The sequence below is a fragment of the Aythya ferina genome, assembly GCF_964211825.1.
Source record: "Aythya ferina genome assembly, contig: HAP1_SCAFFOLD_502, whole genome shotgun sequence".
NCBI classification, from domain to species: Eukaryota; Metazoa; Chordata; class Aves; order Anseriformes; family Anatidae; genus Aythya; species Aythya ferina.
The window spans coordinates 1-25,498 of NW_028181090.1; the positions used below are offsets into that span (position 1 = coordinate 1).

Here is a 25,498-nt window from a genome sequence, read left to right on the forward strand (position 1 = left end):
GGGGTTGGGGCAATTGGGGGGGAGTGGGGGGGTACAAGGGGATACGGGGGGGGTTATGGGGGAGAGGGGGACAGCAGGAAAATGGAGAACGGGGGGGGGACACACGGTCAGTGAAGCCCCAGGCGATAACCAGCACCCCCCCCCCTTCCCCAGGGACCCCCCCCCAATTAATAAAAAGCCCCCCCCGACACCCCCCACAGTTCCTTAAGGACCCCCCAGGACTCCCCCCATTCCCAAGAGGACCCCCCCCAATTCCCCCAGGCTCCCCCCAGCCCCTCAAGGACCCCTCCAGGGACCCCCCCATTTCCCCCCAGCCCCCCCCAGGCCCCCTGACCCCCCCCAGCCCCCTGCCCCCCCCTTACCACCGGGCTGGGCGCTTCCTCCTCCTCCTCCTCGCTCTCGTCCAGCACCACCAGCTCCGCCGGGGGCAGCCGGGGGGGCATCTGCACCGTGGGGGGTAAGGGGGGGGTCAGCCCCACACTTGGGGGGCAGCCCCACACTTGGGGGCAGCCCCATGCTTATTGGCCAGCCCCCCCCCCAACTTGTGGGCCCACCCTTGACTTATGGGTCTGCCCCCCACTTGTGGGTCCACTCCAAATCTATGGGTCCAGCCCACGCTTGTGGGTCCTCCCCCCACTTATCGGTCTGCCCCCCAACTTGTGGGTCTGTCCCCCACCTCTGAGTCCTCCCCCAACTTGTGGGTCCTCCCCCCATATATGGGTCCTCCCCCCACTTGTAGGTCTGCCCCCCCACTTATGGGTCCAGCCCCCCACTTATGGGTCCTCCCTCCACTTATGGGTCCAGCCCCACTTATGGGCCCACCCCCTAATTATGGGTCTGCCCCCCTTATGGGTCCTCCCCCCGCTTATGGGCCTGCCCCCACTTATGGACCCACCCCTTATTATGGGTCTGCCCCCCAATAATGGGCCCACCCCCCACTTATGGGCCCGCCCCCCACTTATGGGTCTGCCCCTCCACTTATGGGTCCAGCTCCCCTTATGGGCCCACCCCCTAATTATGGGTCTGCCCCCCCCGTGGGTCCAGCCCCTTACTTATGGGTCCGCCCCCCACTTGTGGGTCTGCCCCCCAATAATGGGTCCTCCCCCACTTATGGGTCCACCCCCTAATTATGGGTCCGCCCCCTAATTATGGGTCCGCCCCCCACTTATGGGTCCGCCCCCCACTTGTGGGTCCGCCCCCCACTTTTGCCCCCCCCCCCCCCCCCCGTACCGGCACGAGCGAGGCGCTGGGCTGCGGCTGCTCCTGCTTGAGGCGGGGGGCGGAGGCGATCAGCAGCCCCAGGTCCGACAGCCCCGCCCGGGGGTCCTGGGGGGGGGACACGGGACAAAATGAGGGGGGGGGCACAGCCCAAAACGCCCCCCCCCAGGTCCCCAGGTTTAGGGGGGGGGCTCTTACCGGTGCCAGGGGGGGCTCGCTGCTGGCCTGGGGCTGCTCCTGCTTGAGGCGGGGGGCGGAGGCGATCAGCAGCCCCAGGCTGGACAGGGCGCCACGGGGGTCCTGGGGGGGGCACGAAATTAGGGGGGGGGCAAAAAAAATTGGGGAGGGGACAAAAAATTATGGGGGGGGTGCAGAATTGTTTGGGGGGGACACAGAATTATTGGGGGTGCGCAAAAGTGGGGGAGGGGACACTGGTGGGGGGGCGGGGAGGCCCTGATGTGGGGGCTCCCCAATGTGTGTGGGGGGGTCCTGGTTGTTGGGGGGGGTCCCCATGTGTGGGGCAGCCCCCCAATGTGTGGGGTCACCCCCCATGTGTGAGTCACCCCCCAGTATTTGTGGGGCAGCCCCCAGTATATGGGTCACCCCCTATTATTTGGGGCAGTCCCAAATATGTGTGGGTCACCCCCCCACGTATGGGTCACCCCCCCCTATATGTGTGTCACCCCCCCATGTGTGGGGCAGCCCCCACTATATGGGTCACCCCCCATGTGTGGGTCACTCCCCAATATATGGGGCAGCCCCCTATATGCGTGGGTCACCCCCCATGTGTGGGTCACCCCCCATGTGTGGGTCACCCCCTAAGTGTGGGGCAGCCCCCTATGTGTGTGGGTCACCCCCCATGTGTGGGGCAGCCCCCAATATATACAGGTCAGCCCCCCACATGTGGGTCACCCCCCTATATATGGGGCAGCCCCCTATATGTGTGGGTCACCCCCCATGTGTGGGGCAGCCCCCTATGTGTGTGGGTCACCCCCCATGTGTGGGTCACCCCCCAATATATGGGTCACCCCCCCCATGTGTGGGTCACCCCCCCCATGTGTGCGTCACTCCCCAATATATGGGTCACCCCCCTCATGTGTGGGTCACCCCCCAAGTGTGGGTCACTCCCCAATATATGGGGCAGCCCCCAATATGTGGGGCAGCCCCCCAAGTGTGGGTCACCCCCCTATATATGGGTCACCCCCCCCATATATGTGGGTCACCCCCCATGTGTGGGGCAGCCCCCAATATATGGGTCACCCCCCATATGTGGGTCAGCCCCCCAAGTGTGGGGCAGCCCCCCAAGTGTGGGTCGCCCCCCACCGTTGGCCGCAGCTCACCTCAGGGCGTGGGCGCGGGGCGGGCGCCGGCTCCTCCTTGGGGGGGGGCGCGGGGGGGGCGAGCAGCAGCGCGGGGGGGCCCGGGGGGGGCCCGGGGCTCTCCTCAGCCCCCCCGGGGAGCTCCTTGTCCTGGGGGGGGGGGGGACAGAAAATAAAGGGGGGGGGGGTGTCAGGGGGCGGGGCTTAAACACAAAGGGGGCGGGGCTTGTTCACAGGGGGCGGGGCCAGATTGGGCCGTGGGGGGGGGGGTCCCGCAGCGCCCCCCCCCGTGGGGAAACTGAGGCACGGACCCCGGGGGGGGGGGGCCCAGGCGTTGTCCCCCCCCCCCCCTTTAAATTGGGGAGGGGGGGGCACAGACAGGAGCCCCTCCCCCCCCCCATTGACGCCTGGGTCCCTTGGGGGGGTTAATTAGGGGGGGGGGTAATTAGGGGGGGTTAATTAGGGGGGGTTAATTGGGGGCGGCGCAGAGCAGAGCAGCAGCAAGCACAGTGGGGGGGTTAATTGGGGGGGGGCGTTAATGGGGGGGCTTAAATGGGGGGGGGGCCATGAGGGGGTCCCATTAATTGGGGGGGGGGCGTAAGGGGAGGGGTCCCATAAATGGGGGGGGGGGGGCAATTAATTGGGGGGGGTCCCATAACTATGGAGGGGGGGGCATTTAAAAAGGGGGGGGGGCAGAACTGGAGGGGGGGGGTCCCAATAATTGGGGGGGGGGGTCCCATTAATTGGGGGGGGGGCCATAAATACGGGGGGGGGGCGTTAATGGGGGGGGGGGTGGGATTTTTGGGGGGGGTCCCGTTACCTTGCGGGGGGGGCGGGGCGGGCGGCGGCTCCGGGCGGCGGCGCGGGGGGGCCCCCGGGGGGGGGGCCGGCGGCGGAGGGGGGGGGGAGGGGGGCCCCGTGGGGAGGGGGGGGGGCGGCTCCCGGCAGGGCCCCCCCCCGGGGCCCTCCCCCCCCCCGGCAGCAGCCGCCTCTGCGGGGGGGGGGCAGAAATTTGGGGTGGGGGGGGTTGGATTTTGGGGGGGGGGAGAGAGGGGGGGAGGGGAAGCAGCCGCGCGTGGAAGCCCCCCCCCCCGCCCCGCCCCCCCCCCGCGGTGCCCCCGCAGCCCAAGCGATGCACGAAAGGGGGGGGGGGGGGGGGGAGGGGCAGAGACCCCCCCCCCAGGGTCCTGGCGTGCCTCAGTTTCCCCAGGAGTGGTTGGGGGGGGGACTGGGAGGGACTGGGAGGGACTGGGAGGGGACTGGGAGCAATTGGGGGGGGGTACTGGGAGGTAATGGGGTGTACTGGGATGGACTGGGGGGCACTGGGGGCGACTGGGGGGTGTACTGGTGGCTAATGGTGGGTACTGGGATATACTGGGGGGGACTGGGAAGTACTGGGCAGTATTAAACGTGTACTGGGGGGCACTGGGAGCTACTGGGAGGGCGCTGGGTTGGACCAAAGGATTGTGGGGAGGTCACTGGGAACTACTGGGAATGACTGGGAGGCACTGGGAGCTACTGGGAGGCACTGGGGGGTACCAGGAGCTCCTGGGGAGGTACTGGGGGCTACTGAGGAGTTACTGGGTGGCACTGGGGGGGGGCACTGGGGTCATACTGGGAGCACTGGGGGTTACTGGGAGGTACTGGGGGGTACTGGGAGGTACCAAGGGAGTAGTTGGGGGGAGGGGAGAGATCCTGAGAGGCACTGGGAGCTCCTGGGGGCACACTGGGTGGCACTGGGCGTTACCGGGGTGCTACTGGGAGGGTTACTGGGGGTTACTGGGCGTTACTGGGAGCACTGGGAGATACTGGGAGTTACTGGGGAATACTGGAGGGGTACTGGGAGGTACCAAGGGAGTACCTGGGGGGCAGGGGGAACTCCTGAGAGGTACTGGGAGCTCCTGGGGTGGCACTGGGGTCACACTGGGTGGCACTGGGTGTTACCGGGGTGCTATTGGGAGGGTTACTGGGAGGCACTGGGCGTTACTGGGAGCACTGGGAGCTCCTGGGATGTATCAAAGGAGTACTGGGGGGGCAGGGGGAGCTCTTGGGGTCACACTGGGTGGCACTGGGAGTTACCGGGGTGCTACTGGGAGGGTTACTGGGGGTTACTGGGAGCACTGGGAGATACTGGGAGGCACTGGGGAATACTGGAGGGGTACTGGGAGGTACCCAGGGAGTACCTGGGGGGCAGGGGGAGCTCCTGAGAGGCACTGGGAGCTCCTGGGGTGGCACTGGGTGTTACTGGGGTGCTATTGGGAGGGTTACTGGGAGCTACTGGGAGCTACTGGGAGCACTGGGAGGCACTGGGAGCTCCTGGGATGTATCAAAGGAGTACTTGGGGGGCAGGGGGAGCTCCTGGGTGGGCACTGGGGTCATACTGGGTGGCACCGGGCGTTACCGGGGTGCTACTGGGAGGGTTACTGGGAGTTACTGGGAGTTACTGGGAGTTACTGGGAGATACTGGGAGTTACTGGGAGGCACTGGGGGGTACTGGAGGGGTACTGGGATGTATCAAAGGAGTACTTGGGGGGCAGGGGGAACTCCTGAGGGGCACTGGGAGCTCCTGGGGGCATACTGGGTGGCACTGGGCATTACCGGGGTGCTACTGGGAGGGTTACTGGGGGTTACTGGGCGTTACTGGGAGCACTGGGAGATACTGGGAGACACTGGGGAATACTGGAGAGGTACTGGGATGTATCAAAGGAGCACTTGAGGGGCAGGGGGAGCTCCTGGGGTCACACTGGGTGGCACTGGGCGTTACTGGGGTGCTACTGGGAGGGTTACTGGGAGCTACTGGGAGCTACTGGGAGCACTGGGAGCTCCTGGGATGTATCAAAGGAGTACTTGGGGGGCAGGGGGAGCTCCTGGGGGGGCACTGGGTGGCACCGGGAGTTACCGGGGTGCTACTGGGAGGGTTACTGGGGGTTACTGGGCGTTACTGGGAGCACTGGGAGATACTGGGAGACACTGGGGAATACTGGAGAGGTACTGGGATGTATCAAAGGAGCACTTGAGGGGCAGGGGGAGCTCCTGGGGTCACACTGGGTGGCACTGGGCGTTACCGGGGTGCTACTGGGAGGGTTACTGGGAGCTACTGGGAGCTACTGGGAGCACTGGTCGGTACTGGGAGTTACTGGGAGGTACCAAGGGAGTACTTGAGGGGCAGGGGGAGCTCCTGGGTGGGCACTGGGGTCACACTGGGTGGCACTGGGAGTTACTGGGGTGCTACTGGGAGGGTTACTGGGAGCTACTGGGCGTTACTGGGATGTACTGGGAGCTCCTGGGATGTATCAAAGGAGTACTTGGGGGGCAGGTGGAGCTCCTGGGGTCATACTGGGTGGCACTGGGAGTTACTGGGGTGCTACTGGGAGGGTTACTGGGAGCTACTGGTTGCTACTGGGAGATACTGGGAGCTACTGGGAGGCACTGGGGGGGGTACTGGAAGCTCCTGGGATGTATGAAAGAAGTACTTGGGGGACAGGGGGAGCTCCTGGGTGGGCACTGGGATCACACTGGGCGGCACCGGGAGTTACTGGGGTGCTACTGGGAGGGTTACTGGGAGTTACTGGGATGTACTGGGCTTTACTGGGAGGTACTGGGAGGCACTGGGGGGTGCTGGAGGGGTACTGGGATGTATCAAAGGAGTACTTGGGGGGCAGGGGGAGCTCCTGGGGTCATACTGGGTGGCACTGGGAGTTACCGGGGTGCTACTGGGAGGGTTACTGGGAGCTACTGGGAGCACTGGGTGGTACTGGGAGCTACTGGGAGCACTGGGAGGTACTGGGAGTTACTGGGAGGTACTAAGGGAGTACTTGGGGGACAGGGGGAGCTCCTGGGTGGGCACTGGGGTCATACTGTGTGGCACCGGGCGTTACTGGGGTGCTACTGGGATGTACTGGGAGCTACTGGGATGCACTGGGAGCTCCTGGGATGTATGAAAGGAGTACTTGAGGGGCAGGCGGAGCTCCTGGGGTCACACTGGGTGGCACCGGGCGTTACCGGGGTGCTACTGGGAGGGTTACTGGGAGCTACTGGGAGGGTTACTGGGAGCTACTGGGAGTTACTGGGAGGCACTGGGAGCACTGGGAGTTACTGGGAGCTCCTGGGATGTATCAAAGGAGCACTTGGGGGGCAGGGGGAGCTCCTGGGGGGGCACTGGGTGGCACCGGGAGTTACTGGGGTGCTACTGGGAGGGTTACTGGGGGTTACTGGGAGCACTGGGAGATACTGGGAGGCACTGGGGAATACTGGAGGGGTACTGGGAGGTACCCAGGGAGTACCTGGGGGGCAGGGGGAGCTCCTGAGAGGCACTGGGAGCTCCTGGGGTGGCACTGGGTGTTACTGGGGTGCTATTGGGAGGGTTACTGGGAGCTACTGGGAGCTACTGGGAGCACTGGGAGGCACTGGGAGCTCCTGGGATGTATCAAAGGAGTACTTGGGGGGCAGGGGGAGCTCCTGGGGTCACACTGGGTGTCACTGGGAATTACCGGGGTGCTACTGGGAGGGTTACTGGGAGCTACTGGGAGTTACTGGGCGCTACTGGGAGGCACTGGGAAATACTGGAGGGGTACTGGGATGTATCAAAGGAGTACTTGAGGGGCAGGGGGAGCTCCTGGGGTCACACTGGGTGTCACCGGGCGTTACCGGGGTGCTACTGGGAGGGTTACTGGGAGCTACTGGGATGTACTGGGAGGGTTACTGGGCGTTACTGGGATGTACTGGGGGCACCCACCATGGCGCGGCGCAGGCACTGCCTCCAGCGGCACTTCTGCCTGCGGCGGTTGCGGCCCCCGAAGCGGGGTTTGTCCCGGCAGAAGTCGCAGCGCCCGCAGTCGGCCGCGCGCAGGCAGGCGGAGCACGAACCGCAACGGCGGCTGCCGCGCCCCGGGGTGCGCTGCGGGATGGGGGGTTATAGGGTCAGTAATGGGGTTATAGGGTCAGTAATGGGGTTATAGGGTCAGTAATGGGGTCAGTAATGGGGTCAGGGGGGTTATAGGGGGTTATGGGGTCAGGGGGAGGCTGTATGGGGGGTTATGGGGGGTTATGGGGGGCTATAGGGTCAGGAGCACGAGCCACAGCGACGGCTGCCGCGCCCCGGGGTGCGCTGCGGGACAGGGGGGGTTATAGGGTCAGTAATGGGGTCAGTAATGGGGTCGGGGGGGTTATAGGGGGTTATGGGGTCAGGGGGGGGGGTTATGGGGGGTTATGGGGGGCTATAGGGTCAGGAGCACGAGCCACAGCGACGGCTGCCGCGCCCCGGGGTGCGCTGCGGGATGGGGGGGTTATAGGGTCAGTAATGGGGTCAGTAATGGGGTCGGGGGGGTTATGGGGTCGGGGGGGGGGTTATGGGGTCAGGGGGAGGCTGTATGGGGGGCTATAGGGTCAGGAGCACGAGCCACAGCGACGGCTGCCGCGCCCCGGGGTGCACTGCGGGGGGGGTTATAGGGTCAGTAATGGGGTTATAGGGTCAGTAATGGGGTTATAGGGTCAGTAATGGGGTCAGTGATGGGGTCGGGGGGGTTATGGGGTCGGGGGGGGGCTGTATGGGGGGTTATGGGGTCAGGGTGGGGGGTTATGGGGGGCTATAGGGTCAGGAGCACGAACCGCAACGGCGGCTGCCGCGCCCCGGGGTGCGCTGCGGGGGGGGGATATGGGGTCAGTAATGGGGTCAGTAATGGGGTCGGGGGGGTTATGGGGTCGGGGGGGGGGTTATGGGGTCAGGGGGAGGCTGTATGGGGGGTTATGGGGGTATATGGGGGGGTTATGGGGGGCTATAGGGTCAGGAGCACGAACCGCAACGGCGGCTGCCGCGCCCCGGGGTGCGCTGCGGGATGGGGGGGTTATAGGGTCAGTAATGGGGTCAGTAATGGGGTCGGGGGGTTATGGGGTCGGGGGGGGGGTTATGGGGGGCTATAGGGTCAGGAGCACGACCCGCAACGGCGGCTGCCGCGCCCCGGGGTGCGCTGCGGGGGGGGTTATAGGGTCAGTAATGGGGTTATAGGGTCAGTAATGGGGTCAGTAATGGGGTCGGGGGGTTATGGGGTCAGGGGGAGGCTGTATGGGGGGTTATGGGGGGCTATAGGGTCAGGAGCACGAACCGCAACGGCGGCTGCCGTGCCCCGGGTTGCGCTGCGGGGGGGGGATATGGGGTCAGTAATGGGGTCAGTAATGGGGTCGGGGGCGTTATGGGGTCGGGGGGGGGTTATGGGGTCAGGGGGGGCTGTATGGGGGGTTATGGGGTCAGGGTGGGGGGTTATGGGGGGCTATAGGGTCAGGAGCACAAGCCACAGCGACGGCTGCCGCGCCCCGGGGTGCGCTGCGGGGGGGGGATATGGGGTCAGTAATGGGGTTATAGGGTCAGTAATGGGGTTATAGGGTCAGTAATGGGGTCGGTAATGGGGTCGGGGGGGTTATGGGGTCGGGGGGGGGGGTTATGGGGGGTTATGGGGTCAGGGGGAGGCTGTATGGGGGGTTATGGGGGGTTATGGGGGGCTATAGGGTCAGGAGCACGAACCGCAACGGCGGCTGCCGCGCCCCGGGGTGCGCTGCGGGACGGGGGGATATGGGGTCAGTAATGGGGTCGGTAATGGGGTCAGGGGGGTTATGGGGTCAGGGGGGGGGTTATGGGGGGTTATGGGGTCAGGGGGAGGCTGTATGGGGGGTTATGGGGGGCTATAGGGTCAGGAGCACGAACCGCAACGGCGGCTGCCGCGCCCAGGGGTGCGCTGCGGGATGGGGGGGTTATAGGGTCAGTAATGGGGTCAGGGGGGTTATAGGGGGTTATGGGGTCAGGGTGGGGGGTTATGGGGGGTTATGGGGGGCTATAGGGTCAGGAGCACGAGCCACAGCGACGGCTGCCGCGCCCCGGGGTGCGCTGCGGGGGGGGGATATGGGGTCAGTAATGGGGTTATAGGGTCAGTAATGGGGTTATAGGGTCAGTAATGGGGTCGGGGGGTTATGGGGTCAGGGGGGGGGTTATGGGGGGATATGGGGTCAGGGGGAGGCTGTATGGGGGGTTATGGGGGGCTATAGGGTCAGGAGCATGAACCGCAACGGCGGCTGCCGCGCCCCGGGGTGCGCTGCGGGGGGGGTTATAGGGTCAGTAATGGGGTTATAGGGTCAGTAATGGGGTCAGTAATGGGGTTATAGGGGCAGGGGGGGGTTATGGGGTCAGGGGGGGCTGTATGGGGGGCTATAGGGTCAGGAGCACGAGCCACAACGGCGGCTGCCGCGCCCCGGGGTGCGTTGCGGGATGGGGGGATATGGGGTCAGTAATGGGGTTATAGGGTCAGTAATGGGGTCGGGGGGGTTATGGGGTCGAGGGGGTGCTGTATGGGGGGTTATGGGGGGCTATAGGGTCAGGAGCACGAACCGCAACGGCGGCTGCCGCGCCCCGGGGTGCGCTGCGGGATGGGGGGGTTATAGGGTCAGTAATGGGGTCAGTAATGGGGTCAGTAATGGGGTCGGGGGGGTTATGGGGTCGGGGGGGGGTTATGGGGGCAGGGTGGGGGGTTATGGGGTCAGGGGGAGGCTGTATGGGGGGCTATAGGGTCAGGAGCACGACCCGCAGCGACGGCTGCTGCGCCCCGGGGTGCGCTGCGGGATGGGGGGATATGGGGTCAGTAATGGGGTTATAGGGTCAGTAATGGGGTCGGGGGGGTTATGGGGTCAGGGTGGGGGGTTATGGGGGGCTATAGGGTCAGGAGCACGACCCGCAACGGCGGCTGCCGCGCCCCGGGGTGCGCTGCGGGATGGGGGGGTTATAGGGTCAGTAATGGGGTCAGTAATGGGGTCGGGGGGGTTATGGGGGGTTATGGGGTCAGGGGGAGGCTGTATGGGGGGTTATGGGGTCAGGGTGGGGGGTTATGGGGGGCTATAGGGTCAGGAACACGACCCGCAACGGCGGCTGCCGCGCCCCGGGGTGCGCTGCGGGATGGGGGGGTTATGGGGTCAGTAATGGGGTCGGTAATGGGGTCGGGGGGGTTATGGGGTCAGGGGGAGGCTGTATGGGGGGTTATGGGGGGCTATAGGGTCAGGAGCACGACCCGCAACGGCGGCTGCCGCGCCCCGGGGTGCGCTGCGGGGGGGGTTATAGGGTCAGTAATGGGGTCAGTAATGGGGTCGGGGGGGTTATAGGGGGTTATGGGGTCAGGGGGATGCTATATGGGGGGTTATGGGGTCAGTAGGGTGATGGTTGGGGGGTTATGGGGTCATGGAAGTGGTATATGGGGGGTTATAGGGTCGGGGGAGCATTATATGGGGGGTTATGGGGTCAGGGGGAGGCTATATGGGGGGGTTATGGGGTCATGGAACTGGTGTTTGGGGGTTATAGGGCCAGGGGAAAGCCATATGGGGCGTTATGGGGTCGGGTTATGATGGTCAGGGGGTTATGGGATCAGGGGAACGCTCTAAGGGGTGTTATGGGGTCAGCACCACCCCAGAACCCCCCCCATAATGGCTGGGGGGGGTTATGGGGTTGGGGGGTTATGGGGTCACGGAACAGCTGGTTGGGGGCTTATGGGGTCAGGGGAAGGCGATATGGGGGGTTATAGGGTCAGGGGGATGCTGGGTGGGGGTTTATGGGGTCAGCACCCCCCTCACGGGACCCCCCCTTGGGTTTAGGGGCTTATGGGGTCATGAAACTGGTAATTTGGGGGGGTTGTGGGGTCAGCACCCCCCTCCTGGGGGCTTTGGGGGGTTATGGGGTCAGGAGGTGGCTATTTGGGGTTTGTAGGGTACCTGGAGGTCGTGCTTTTAGGGGAACTACGGGGCCCCGACCCCGCTGTTAGGGGCGTTACGGGACCCCAAATCCCTATTAGGGGAGTTACGGGACCCCAAACCCTATTAGGGACTTTATGGGATCCACACCCCCCTATTAGGAACGTTATGGGACCCCAAACCCTATTAGGGACTTTTATGGGATCCACACACCCCCATTAGGGACTTTATGGGATCCACACCCCCCCTATTAGGAACATTACGGGACCCCAAACCCTATTAGGGACTTTTATGGGATCCACACACCCCAATTAGGGACTTTATGGGATCCACACCCCCTATTAGGAACATTTTGGGAGCCCAAACCCTATTAGGGACTTTATGGGATCCATACACCCCTATTAGGAACATTTTGGGACCCTAAACCCTATTAGGAACTTTATGGGATCCATACACCCCTATTAGGAACGTTATGGGACCCCAAACCCTATTAGGGACTTTATGGGATCCATACACCCCTATTAGGAACGTTATGGGACCCCAAACCCTATTAGGGACTTTATGGGATCCATACACCCCTATTAGGAACGTTATGGGACCCCAAACCCTATTAGGGACTTTATGGGATCCATACACCCCTATTAGGAACGTTATGGGACCCCAAACCCTATTAGGGACTTTATGGGATCCATACACCCCTATTAGGAACATTACGGGACCCCAAACCCTATTAGGGACCTTGTGGGACCCAGGGCCCCGCTATTAGGGCCGTTACGGGCCCTAAAGCCCCCTATAGGGCAGGTTATGGGGTCATGCCCCTTTATTAGGGCCGTTACGGTACCACCGCCCTATTAGGGGTGCGCAGCTCTTAGGGGCGTTACGGGAGCTGAGGGGATTTGGGGCGTTTTGGGGGGATTTGGGGCATTTTGGGGGGGGATTTTGGGGGGATTTGGGGGATTTCAGGGAATTTGGGGCATTTCGGGGGAGATTTTTGGGGGAATTTTTGGGATTTTGGGGGGATTTATGGGATTTTGGGGGGGATTTTGGGGAGGATTTGAAGGATTTGGGGCGTGATTTGGGGGGATTTGGGGCAATTTTGGGGGTCCCATGGATTTGGGGGGGGTCCCCAAAGTGATTTGGGGGAGATTTGGGGCATTTTGGGGGGAATTTTTGGGGGAATTCTTGGGACTTTGGGGGAATTTTGGAGATTTTGGGGAGGATTTGAAGGATTTGGGGCGTGATTTTTGGGGATTTTGGTCGATTTTGGGGGGTCCCATGGATTTGGGGGGTTCCCAAAGGGATTTGGGGCACTTTGGGGGGGATTTTTGGGGGAATTTTGGGGAATTTGGGGGATTTTGGGGAGGATTTGAAGGATTTGGGGCAATTTTGGGGGTCCCATGGATTTGGGGGGGGTCCCAAAGGGATTTGGGGAATCCCAAAGGGATTTGGGGCATTTGGGGGGGGATTTTGGGGGGAATTTTTGGGGATTTGGGGGGAATTTTTGGGGATTTGGAGAGAATTTTTGGGATTTGGGGGAGGATTTGAAGGATTTGGGGGGATTTGGGGCAATTTTGGGGGGTCCCATGGATTTGGGGGGGGTCCCAAAGGGATTTGGGGGATCCCAAAGGGATTTGGGGCATTTGGCGGGGATTTTTGGGGGAATTTTGGGGAATATGGGGGGAATTTGGGGGATTTTGGGGAGGATTTGGGGGGATTTGGGGCAATTTTTGGGATTCCATGGATTTGGGGGGGGTCCCATAGGGATTTGGGGGATCCCAAAGGGATTTGGGGGAGATTTGGGGCATTTTAGGGGGGATTTTTGGGGGAATTTTTGGGATTTTGGGGGGATTTGGGGAATTTTGGGGGGGATTTGAAGGATTTGGGGTGTGTTTTGGGGGGATTTTGGGCAATTTTTGGGGTCCCATGGATTTGGGGGGGGTCCCAAAGGGATTTGGGGGATCCCAAAGGGATTTGGGGCATTTGGGGGGGATTTTGGGGGGGATTTTTAGGGATTTCGGGGGAATTTGGGGGGATTTGGGGGTAATTTGGGGGATTTTGGGGAGGATTTGAAGGATTTGGGGGGATTTGGGGCAATTTTGGGGGTCCCATGGATTTGGGGGGGGTCCCAAAGGGATTTGGGGGATCCCAAAGGGATTTGGGGCATTTGGGGGGGGATTTTGGGGGAATTTTGGGGAGGATTTGAAGGATTTGGGGCGTGATTTGAGGGGATTTGGGGCAATTTTGGGGGTCCCATGGATTTGGGGGGGTCCCAAAGGGATTTGGAGCATTTGGGGGTGATTTTTGGGGGAATTTTTGGGATTTTGGGGGGATTTGGGGGATTTTGGGGGGGATTTTGGGGAGGATTTGAAGGATTTGGGGTGTGATTTGGGGGGATTTGGGGCAATTTTGGGGGTCCCATGGATTTGGGGGGGTCCCAAAGGGATTTGGGGCATTTGGGGGGGGATTTTGGGGGGAATTTAGGGGGATTTTGGGAGAATTTGGGGGATTTTGGGGAGGATTTCAAGGATTTGGGGTGTGACTTTTGGGGATTTTGGTCAATTTTGGGGGTCCCATGGATTTGGGGGGGTCCCAAAGGGATTTGGGGGATCCCAAAGGGATTTGGGGCATTTGGGGGGGATTTTGGGGGGGATTTTTAGGGATTTCGGGGGAATTTGGGGGGATTTGGGGGTAATTTGGGGGATTTTGGGGAGGATTTGAAGGATTTGGGGGGATTTGGGGCAATTTTGGGGGTCCCATGGATTTGGGGGGGGGTCCCAAAGGGATTTTGGGGGGATCCCAAAGGGATTTTGGGGGGGGTCCTAAAGGGATTTGGGGGGGGTCCCGCTCTCACCGCGCCGCCGCGGGCCCCGGGGTGCTTTGGGGGCCGCCCCGGCTTCTTCTTCTCCTTGCCCTGCGTCAGCTGCTTCTGGGGGGTAATTAGGGGGGGTTAATTAGCGGGGTTAATTAGGGGGGGCAGCCCCTCATTAGGGGGGCAGCCCCTGAGTTTTAGGGGGAACCCTGCTGATTTTTGGGGTGGAGCGCCCTGTTTTGGGGGCTGAACCCGCTGTTTTTAGGGGAAACCCCGTTATTTTTAGGAGAAATCCCGTTAATTTGGGGGAAATCCCATTGATTTGGGGGAAAGTCCCGTTAATCTGGGAGAAAATCCCATTGATTTGGGAGGAAATCCCATTGATTTGGGGGAAAATCCCATTGATTTGGGGGAAAATCCCATTGATTTGGGGGAAAATCCCATTGATTTGGGGGAAAATCCCATTGATTTGGGAGGAAATCCCATTGATTTGGGAGGAAATCCCATTGATTTGGGGGAGATCCCATAAATTTGGGAGGAAATCCCGTTAATTTGGGGGGGCACCCCTCCGTTTTGGGTGCCCCTATTAATTTGAGGGATTAATGGGGTTAATTTAGGGCCTCCCCCATTAACTTAGGGCCACCCCAAATAACTTTGGGCCACCCCAATTAACTTAGGGCCGTCCCCCATTAATTTAGGGTCGACCCCCAATTAATTTAGGGTCAACCCTCAATTAATTTTAGGGCCATCCCCATTAATTTTAGGGCCTCCCCCCAGTTAGTTTAGGGCTGCCCCCGTTAATTTAGGGCCACCCCATTAATTTAAGAACCCCCCCCCCAATTAATTTAGAGCCTCCCCCATTAATTTAGGGCCACCCCAATTAATTCAGGGCTGACCCCATTAATTTAAGAGCTCCCCCCAATTAATTCAGGACCAATCCCATTAATTTAGGACCTGCCCCCATTAATTTAGGGCCGCCCCATTAATTTAGGAACACCTCCCAATTAATTAAACCCCTCCCCCTTAATTAACCCCCCCCAATTTAGGGTCCCCCCCCCCTTTTTGGGGTCCCCACTCACCCGGTGCCGGCTGCTGGGGGCGGCGCTGGGCTCCCTGTCCGCGGGGGGCTTCCACTTCTGGGGTGAAAAAGGGCAAAAATGGGGTCATGAGAGGTGCCCCCCCCCTCGTCCCGACCCCAAAAAAACCCTAAAAAACCCCAAATCCCGATAAAACCCTACAAAAAACCCCAATCTCACCGCTGCTGGCGCACGGGGGCCGCACGGGGGCTTCTTGGCTGCCACCGAGCTCTGTGGGGAAATAGGGTCAGGGGATTTTGGGGGGGATTTGGGGGATTTTGGGGTGATTTGGGGTTTGGGGGGGATTTGGGGTTTGGGGGGATTTGGGGTGGGGTTTGGGGAGGGGTTAGGATGGGAATTTGGGGGTTTGGGGGGCATTTGGGGAGTTTGGGGTGCAGGTTTGGAGTTTTGGGGTGGGGATTTGGGGTTTTGGGGGGTGTTGGGGTTTGGAGAGGGATTTGGGGTAAAGGTTTTGGGGTTTGGGTGGGGATTTTGGGGAGGTTTTTGGTGGGAGTTTTTAGGGTTTGGGGGAGTTTGGGGGTTTCTGGGTGGGGATTTGGGGGCTTCAACATTTAGGGCTTTAGGGTTTTGGGGCTGTTTTGGGGTGGAGCTTTTGGGCTTCGGGGGGATTTAGGGGGTTTGGGATTTGGGTGGGGGTTTTGGGGTGGGGATTTTTGGGGGGGATTTTGGGGTTGGGGGCTCAGGATGAGGATTTTTGGGGATTTTGGCGTGGCGATTTTGGGGTTGGGGGCTCAGGGGGAGGTTTTTTTAGGGGGGATTTTGGGGTGGTGATTTTGGGGTTGGGGGTTTAGGGGGAGGCTTTTTGGGGGGGATTTTGGGGTTGGGGGTTCAGGGGGAGCCTTTTTGGGGATTTTGGGGTGGCGATTTTGGGGTTGGGGGCTCAGGGGGAGGCTTTTCGGGGGGCATTTTGGAGTTGGGGGCTCAGGGGGAGGCTTTTTGGGGGGGATTTTAAGGTTGGGGGCTCAGGGAGAGGCTTTTTTGGGGGATTTTGGGGTTGGGGGTTCAGGGGGAGGCTTTTTGGGGATTTTGGAGATTTTGGGGTGGCGATGTTGGGGTTGGGGACTCAGGAGGAGCCTTTTAGAGGATTCTGGGGTGGCGATTTTGGGGTTGGGGTTTCAGGGGGAGGCTTTTTGGGGGGGATTTTGGGGTTGGGGGCTCAGGGGGAAGCTTTTTTGGGGGGATTTTTGGGGTTTTTTACCTTGGGGCGCAGGCAGCGGCGGCGCAGGCAGCGCCACTGGCGCTTGAGGCCGGGCTGCAGGCGCCGCAGGCAGATGCAGCAGCTGCCGCAGTCCTCCGTGGCCACGCAGCCCTGGCACGCGCCACAGCCCAGGCCCTGGGGGGGAGAACACGTGAGAACACGTGAGAACATGTGAGAACACGCCTCGACACGTGAGAACATACCTTGACGGGTGAGAACGCGCCTCGACATACCTCGACGTATCCCAACATACGTTCATGTGGGGTGGGGTGGGGGGGTTGGGGAGGTGGAACGGGGTTAGTGTGACATGGGAACACGCCTCAACATGCTTCAACATACCTTAACACGCCTCAACATGCTTCAACACGCCTCAACATACCTTGACATACATTCATATAGGGAGGTATGGGGGGATATGGGGTGGTGTGGGGGGTTGGGGAGGTGGAGTGGGGTTAGTGTGACGTGGGAACACGCCTCAACACGCTTCAACATACCTTAACATGCCTCAACACACCTCAACACACCTTGACATAGTGTAACGTACCCCAACATACCTTCATATAGGGGAATATGGGGTGGTATGGGGGGGTTGGGGAGGTGGAACGGGGTTAGCGTGACATGGGAACACGCTTCAACACACTCTAACATGCTTCAACATACCTTAACATGCCTCAGCATACTTTAACACACCTGAACACGCCTCAACATACCTCAACATACGTTCATATAGGGGGATATGGGGTGGTATGGGGGAGTTGGGGAGGTGCAGTGGGGTTAGTGTGACATGGGAACACGCCTCAACATGCTTCAACACGCCTCAACATGCTTCAACATACCTTAGCATGCCTCAACACACCTCAACATACCTTAACACACCTCAATACGCTTCAACACGCCTCAACATACCTTGACATACCTTCATATAGGGGGATATGGGGTGGTATGGGGGGGGTTGAGGAGGTGGAGTGGGGTTACCGTGACATGGGAACACACCTTGACATGCTTCAACACACCTCAACATGCTTCAACATACCTTAACGTGCCTTAATATGGGGGGATACGGGGTGGTGGAGCAGGGTTAGCGTGCCATGGGAACACACCTTGACATGTGTCACCATGGCTGTATGTCAGGAACATGCTTTGACACGTGTCGCCATGGTTACATGCCAGGAACATGCTTTGACACACGTGGCTCGTGTAGGAACACGTGCTGTCATGGCTCCACGTGTTTAACTTGGTCGTATCTCCACGTGTTGGCATGTTTTGGTGTGTTTTATTACATGTGGGAGTGTATTAACACGCCCCAACATGCACTAACATGTGTTAACATGCCCTAACACGTGTTAACATGCTTTGAGGTGCATCATCATGCCTCGCCATGTGTTGTCATGCCTCCACACGTGGCGTCATGCGGAGACACGGGGCCATGGGGGTGGCACAGCAGGGGCCAGCACGCCAACACGCCTCAACACACGTGGACATGCCAAGGTTGGGGGGGACGTGGGGCCAGGCAGGTGGCACAGCCCCACAGGGCTGCACCCAACACGCTTCAACACGCTTCGTGTCCTCACACGGTGACATGTGTGAAGCTGGGGATGGGCAGGTGACTCTGGCATGGGGTAACACGTGTCCTCATGCCTCAACACGCTTCAACACGCCCCAACACTCGTCCCCACACCTCCACACACATCCTCACGCCCCAACACGCTCCAACATACCTCAACATGCCCCAACACACCTCAATATGCTCCAACACACCCCAACACGCCTCCACACACATCCTCATGCCCCAATATGCCCCAAACCACCTCAACACAGCCCAACATGCTCCAACACGCCTCCACACACATCCTCATGCCCCAACACGCTCCAACACACCTCAACATGCCCCAACACACCCCAACACGCCTCCACACACATCCTCATGCCCCAACACACCTCAACATGCTCCAACACGCCTCCACACACATCCTCATGCCCCAACACGCTCCAACACACCTCAACATGCCCCAACACACCCCAACACGCCTCCACACACATCCTCATGCCCCAACACACCTCAACATGCTCCAACACGCCTCCACACACATCCTCATGCCCCAACACGCCCCAACACACCTCAACACACCTCAACACACCCCAACACGCCTCCACACACATCCTCATGCCCCAACACGCCCCAACACGCCCCAACATGCTCCAACACGCCTCCACACACATCCTCATGCCCCAACACGCCCCAACACACCTCAACACACCCCAACATGCTCCAACACACCCCAACACGCCTCCACACACATCCTCATGCCCCAACACACCTCAACATGCTCCAACACGCCCCAACACACCTCAACATGCTCCAACACGCCCCAACACACCTCAACATGCTCCAACACGCCCCAACACACCTCAACACGCCTCCACACACATCCTCATGCCCCAACACGCATCTCCACCTGCCCCAGCACACCCCAACACGTGCCCACAGACCCTGACACATGTTCCCACACGCCCTAACACGCCCCAACACGCCTCCCCACGCCCCAACACACGTGTCCCCACCCCCCCAACACGCACAATCACGGGGCCCACCCCACGTACCCCCACACCCCACCCCTCCCCACGACACCACCACCCCCCTCCCCACGACACCACCACCCCCTGGTGACATCACCACCCCCTGATGACATCACCACCCCCCTGATGACATCACCACCCCCCCCGTGACGTCACCACCCCCCCCGATGACGTCACGGCCCCCCCCCCACCTTCTTGACGATGCGCAGGCAGCGGCGCAGGAGGCACTTGGGGGCGCGGGCGGGGGCGCAGGCGCGGCGGGCGCAGGCGCTGCAGATGCCGCAGTCCTCGGGGATGCGGCAGGCCTGGCAGGAGCCGCAGCCCACCCGCTGCGGGGGGGGGGCAAAAATATTGAGGGGGGGGCTCAGGGGACCCCCGGATACCCCCCCCGATATATACGTGGGGGGGGGTTAAAGGGGTTAAAGGGGGAGGGGGGGTACCTTGAAGAAGCGCTGCTCGCGGTTGAAGTCGCGGCGCCGGGCTAGGGGGGGGGAAAAAAGGGGTTGGGGGGGGCAAAAAAAGGGGTTGGGGGGGGGAAAGAGGGGTGGGGGGGGGAAAAAAGGGGTTGGGGGGGGAATAAAACGGGTTGGGGGGGGGGAAAAAGGGGTTGGGGGGGGCAATAAAAGGGGTTGGGGGGGGGAAAGAGGGGTGGGGGGGGGAAAAAAGGGGTTGGGGGGGGAATAAAACGGGTTGGGGGGGGGAAAAAAGGGGTTGGGGGGGGCAATAAAAGGGGTTGGGGGGCAATAAAAGGGGTTGGGGGGGCAATAAAAGGGGTTGGGGGGGCAATAAAAGGGGTTGGGGGGGGAAAAGAGGGGTTGGGGGGGGGTCTCACTGCCCCCTGCCCCCCCCCCCCATTACACAGCCACCCCCCAGGCCCTAAAAGTGACCCCTGATCCCACCCCCCAGGGTGCATCTCCCACCCTCGTGTGCCCCATGACCCCCCCCCGGACCCTAATAGAGACCCCCTGCCCCCCCCCAGCCCCTAATACAGACCCCAGGACCCCCCCCCAAAACACAGAGCCCCCCCCCCCAGCCCCCCCTCTGGGCTCACCCCGGCACTCGGGGCAGAGCCAGCGGCAGCGGCGCTGGGGGGGCAGCGTCACCCCCGGGAAGTGGCTCTGGCAGCCGGCGCAGCACCTGGGGGGGGGACAGGACAGGCGGTGACCCCCCCCCCCGGCACCCCAATAACCCCACAACGCCCCCAGGAACTCCCAGTGACACCCACGACCCCCAACAGCCCCCCGCTGACCCCCCCAATAACCCCTATTGCTCCCCCAATAACCCCCCCCACCCCAAAAAGTCCCTAGAAACCCCCCAATACCCCCCCCAGCCCCCTGAGTGCCCCATAACCCCCCGACCCCATAAACTCCCCCGAGTCCCAAAATCCCCTACAACCTCCCTGACCCCATAAACGCCCCCCCATAACCCCCCTGACCCCAATAAGCCCCCCTGGACCCCAATAACTCCCCCAACCCCCAAAATCCCCCATAACACCCCCCAACCCCATAACCCCCCGACCCCAATAACCCCCCCCAGACCCCAATGACCCCCCTTTAACCCCCCCAACCCCAATAATCCCCCATAAACCCCCCAACCCCATAATCCCCCAATCCCAATAACCCCCCCCGGGCCCTAATGACCCCCCTATATCACCCCCAACCCCCAAAATCCCCCATAACCCCTCCAGCCCCATAACCCCCCCCAACCCCAATAACCCCCCTTTAACCCCCCCAACCCCAAAATCCCCCATAACGCCCCAAAACCCCATAACCCCCCATTAACTCCCCCGACCCTAATGACCCCCCTTTAACCCCCCCAACCCCAAAAATCCCCCATAACCCCCCCAGCCCCATAACCCCCCCCCAACCCCAATAACCCCCCTTTAACCCCCCCAACCCCAAAATCCCCCATAACGCCCCAAAACCCCATAACCCCCCATTAACTCCCCCGACCCTAATGACCCCCCTTTAACCCCCCCAACCCCAAAAATCCCCCATAAACCCCCCAAACCCCATAACCCCCCCATCCCCAATGACCCCCCTTTAACCCCCCCAACCCCCAAAATCCCCCATAACCCCCCCAGCCCCATAACCCCCCCAGCCCCATAACCCCCCCCCAACCCCAATAACCCCCCTTTAACCCCCCCAACCCCAATGACCCCCTACAGCCCCCCCCAGCCCCCCAAATCCCCCCCCCCACCCCACTCACGCCACCACGGTGTCCTGGGGGGGCTCCGGGGGGGGCCGCTTCCGGGTGCGCCGAGCCAGGGGGGGCTCCGGGGGGGGCTCCGGGGGGGGCGGGGCCTCAACAGGAGGCGGGGGGGCCAGGGGGGGTGTGGGGGGAGGAGGGGGAGGAGGAGGAGGGGGAGGAGGGGGCGGGGCCACATCAGGCTCCGCCTCCTGCGGCTCCGCCTCTTCCGGCCCCCCCACCTCCTCCAGCTGGGGGGGGGCCGGGGGGGGCCCCGCGAGCTGGCGCCATTTGGGGCCTTTCCTGGCCTGGGGGGGGGGGGGCACAAATCAGTTATGGGGGGGGGTGGGGAACATTTTGGGGACCCCCCGAGCCCGTCCTTTAGTTTGGGGACCCCCCCTCAAAAAAAAAAAATCCCCCCCCATTTTGTTACCCCCCCCCAAAACCCCCATTCCCCTCCCAATTTGAGGGCCCAAATATTTTGGGAGCCCCCCCTTTAAATTTTGTGACCCCCCCCCCAATTATTTTCAGGACCACCCCCATTATTTTCAGGACCACCCCCATTATTTTCAGGACCACCCCCATTATTTTCGGGACCCCCCCCCATTCTTTTTGTGCCCCCCCAATCCAATTTTACCCCCCCCTTCCAATTTTAACCCCCCCCCATCCAACTTCACCCCCCTCCTTTCCCTTTCACCCCCTTCCCCTTGGGTTTGCCCCCCCTCCGAGTCTTTAAGAGCCCCCCCCGGGGTTTGAGCCCCCCCCCCCTTTAATTTTTGGGGTGCCCCCCCCCTCACCTTGCCCCCCCCGGGGCGCTCGAGGCCGTTCTTGAAGTCGAAGTTGCCGAGGTCGCGCTCGGGCCCCAGGAATCGGCTCAGCTCGATCTTGCTGCGGAATTTCTCCCCTGTGGGGCTGGGGGGGGGGCACAAAATTAAGGGGGGGGGAACCCAAAAATTAAAGGGGGGGGCCCCCAAAATCATGGGGGAGGGGGTGAGGCTCCTGGGGGTGTCGGGGGACGTGGAAAGGGGATGGGGAAAGGGATGGAAATGGGGGGGAGAGGGGGGAAATTGGGGGGGGGGAAATAAGGGGGGGGCAAAATGCCCCAGGGGACCCCAAAATGGCCCCGGGGGACCCCAAAAGGGCCCCGGGATGGGTTTGGGGCCCAGGGAGGGATTGAGGGGACCCTGAGGTGCACAGGGGGTGTTTGGGGTGGGAAAGAGTGGGGTGGGGGGGGTCTTTGAGGATGGGGGGGGACCCCAAAATGGGTTATGGGGTGTGGGGGGGGCATCTGGGGGGGGTTAAGAGTTTTGTAGGGTGCATGAGGGGAGCTCAAAGTATCCCAAAAAGATTTTAGGGGGGAATCCTGGAAGCGGGGGACCCAAAAAGCACTCGTGGGACCCCAAAATAAACAGGGGGACCCCAAAAATCCCAAACTGGGGGGACAGAAATGGGGCTGGGGGGGGTCCCTGAAGGCTGGGAGCCCCCAAAATGTGGAGGGGGGGCCCCCAAAACCCCCTGGTGCTGGCTGGGAGCCCCCTGGGAGGCTCGGAATCACCCCACGGAGGGGCATTAACAGGGCACGGGGCTCCCCCAAAGGGCAGGGGACCCCAAAAGGAAGGGGGACGGCCCCTAATGGAGTGGGGGGGGGTCTTTTTTTTTTGGGGGGGGGGGTACCTCTGGTAGTAGGTGTCGGTGCGGCCGCAGGTGGCCCCTGACTTGCGGAAGGCCTCGCGCCGCTTCCAGCCGGGCCCCAGCGCGGGGCAGTCCACCCAGCCCTCCGCCATGCTGCCGCGGGGGGGCTACTGCGGGCCGGGGGGGGCAGCGGGGCTCGGAAAAGCCCCGAAACCCCCCAAAAAACAGCGCCCCCCCCCCCCCTTCCCCTCCCCCTCAAGGCCCCGAGGCCGCGCCCCCGCGCAGGTGGCTCCCGGCCCCGCCCCCTGCCCGGCCCCGCCCACCTCCTCCCCAGGCCCCGCCCCCAAACACGGCCCCGGCCCCGCCCCCGGCCCGCCGAGCGCCCCTCCCCCCTCCCAACACCCCAAAGCACCTCTTTTAGCCCCAAAACCCCGCTTTTAGCCCCAAAACCTCACTTTTAGCCCCAAAACCCCACTTTTAGCCCCAAATCACCCCCCTTTTACCTCAAGGCTCCCCCGCACACCCCCTGGTTTGCCTCCCAGCCCCCCAAAACCCCGCTGTTTACCTCATAACCCCCCAAAACTCCCTCTTTTACCTCAAATCCCCCCAAAACTCGATGTGTACCTGATAAATGCCCCCAAACCCACACTTTTTTACCTCATAACCCCCCAAAAGCCTCCCTTTTATCTCAGATTCCCCCAGACCCCCTTGTTTACCTCACTTAACCCCCATCTTTTAGCTCCCGACCACCCCAAACCCACTCTTTTACCCCATAAACTCCCCTAAAACTCTCTATTTTACCTCAACCCCCCCCAAGCGCATCCTTTTACCTCATAAAACTCCCCAAAACTCCCTCTTTTTCCCAATAAAGCCCCCCAAATCCTCTTGTTTACCTCATAAACCCCCCTGAGCTCCCCTTTTTACCCCATAAGCCCCCTAAAACTGCCCTTTCATCTCATAATCCCCCCAAAATCCCTTGTTTACCTCATAAATACCCTAAAAACCTGTTTTTTTCACCTCATAATCCCCCCAAACCCCTCAAAACTCCCTCAGAACGCCCCAAAACCCGCTTTTATCCCATGAACCCCCCCAAAACTCCCTCATTTACCTCATCAAACCCCAAACCTCCTTTTTACCTCATAAAGCCCCCAAAAACTCCCTCATAACCCCCAAACCCCGTCGTTTACCTCACAACCCCCTAAATCTTCTCTTACCTCGTAAACTTCACAAAACTCTTCTTTACCCCATAAACGCACCAAACTCCCTCGTTTGCATCACAAAAATCCCTCTTTTACCTCAGAACCCCCAAACTCCTTTATTTACCTCACAACCCCCCTGAACCTCCTGTTTTACCTCATAAACCTCAAAAAACTCCCTCGTTTACCTCATAACCCCCCCAAACTCCCTTATTTACCTCACAACTTCCCCATTACTCCCTTTCACCTCACAAACCCCCCAAAAACTCCTTTATTTACCTCATAAACACCCCGAACTCCCTTATTTAGCTCACAAAACTCCCTCATTTACCTCACAATCCCCCCGAAAACTCCTTTATTTACCTCATAAAGGCCCCAAAACTCCTTTATTTACCTTGTAGCCCCACCAAACTCCTTTATTTACCTCATAACCTCCCCAAACTCCTTTATTTACCTCATAAACACCCCAAACTCCCTCACTTACCTCACAACTTCCCCAATACTCACTCTTTCACCTCACAACCCCCCCAAACTCCCTCTTTCACCTCACAAACCCCCCAAAACCTCCTTTATTTACCTCATAACCCCCCCAAACTCCTTTATTTACCTCATAACCTCCCAAAAATTCCTTTATTTACCTCGTAACCCCGCCAAACTCCCTTATTTACCTCACAACTTCCCCAATACTCCCTCTTTCACCTCACAAACCCCCCAAAAACTCCTTTATTTACCTCATAAACACCCCAAACTCCCTCATTTACCTCACAACTTCCCCAATACTCCCTCTTTCACCTCACGAACCCCCCCGAACTCCTTTATTTCCCTCACAACCCCCCCGATCTCCCCCATTTCCCTCACAAACCCCCCTCCCTCACCTCCCCCCCCCCCTTTTCCCTCAGAGCGCCCCCCACCCCCCTGCACCTCCCCCCCTTCCCCCTCACGCCCCCCTCCCCGCCCCCCTCGGCTCCCTCCGGCCCCCCCCGGCCCCCCGCAGCCCCCCTTTCCCCCTCCCGCCCGTGTCCCGGTACCGGGCTCGGGGCGCGGCGGGGCCCTCCCATGGCTCCCGCTCGTGGCGCAGCTGCGGCCGCCGCCGGCGCGAGGGCACCGCCGCGAGGGGAGGGGCCGAGGGGGCGGGGCGGGGCCGCGCGCGCGCGCCGGAAGCGGAAGCGCCCCCACCCCCCCCCCTTCACCAGCAGGGCGGGAGAGAGGGGATTGGGGAAGGGGAGGGGGAGGGGGGGGAGGGGTCACGTGACGCGGCGCGCGCCAACGGGGAAGGGAGCGCGCGGGGGAAGGGGGCGGGGCCTCGGCCTCCCGCTCGCCCCCCCTCCCCCCCCGCCCACAGTGCCCGAGGCACGTGACCCGCGGGGTCACCTGACGCGCGGGAAGGCGGGGCTATGCAAATGAGGGCGACCACGTGGCGCGGGGCCACCTCCCCCTCCTCCTCCCCCCCCCCGGCCCTCCCCGAGCGGAGCCCGCGCCGCGGGGCACGTGACCGGGGAGGGGCGGGGCTATGCTAACGAGCACGGCGCCGCGCGCAGAGGGGG

At 61.5% G+C, this 25,498-nt stretch overlaps 1 protein-coding gene and 1 long non-coding RNA gene across 2 annotated transcripts; one reads left to right on the forward strand and one right to left on the reverse strand.

The window, feature by feature from the left end:
• Nucleotides 1-334: 334 nt before the first annotated feature.
• Nucleotides 335-25,142, reverse strand: LOC311429276 (methyl-CpG-binding domain protein 1-like; the record flags this gene model as incomplete). Its single annotated transcript, XM_084540368.1, has 16 exons — nt 24,983-25,142; nt 22,801-22,928; nt 21,924-22,038; nt 21,148-21,434; nt 19,991-20,076; nt 19,380-19,420; nt 19,131-19,268; nt 16,363-16,497; nt 15,324-15,374; nt 15,147-15,203; nt 14,110-14,184; nt 7,273-7,434; nt 2,559-2,687; nt 1,417-1,518; nt 1,231-1,326; nt 335-443 (listed from the first exon to the last, which is right to left on the reverse strand). Coding segments are annotated over exons 2-16 (1,693 nt in total), but the record flags the coding sequence as incomplete, so codon positions are not given.
• LOC311429279 lies at nt 3,799-6,272 on the forward strand. The gene is made up of 4 exons (XR_014688215.1): nt 3,799-3,928; nt 3,970-4,062; nt 4,675-4,705; nt 5,681-6,272. It is a non-coding gene; the product is annotated as an uncharacterized lncRNA (long non-coding RNA).
• Nucleotides 25,143-25,498: the final 356 nt, after the last annotated feature.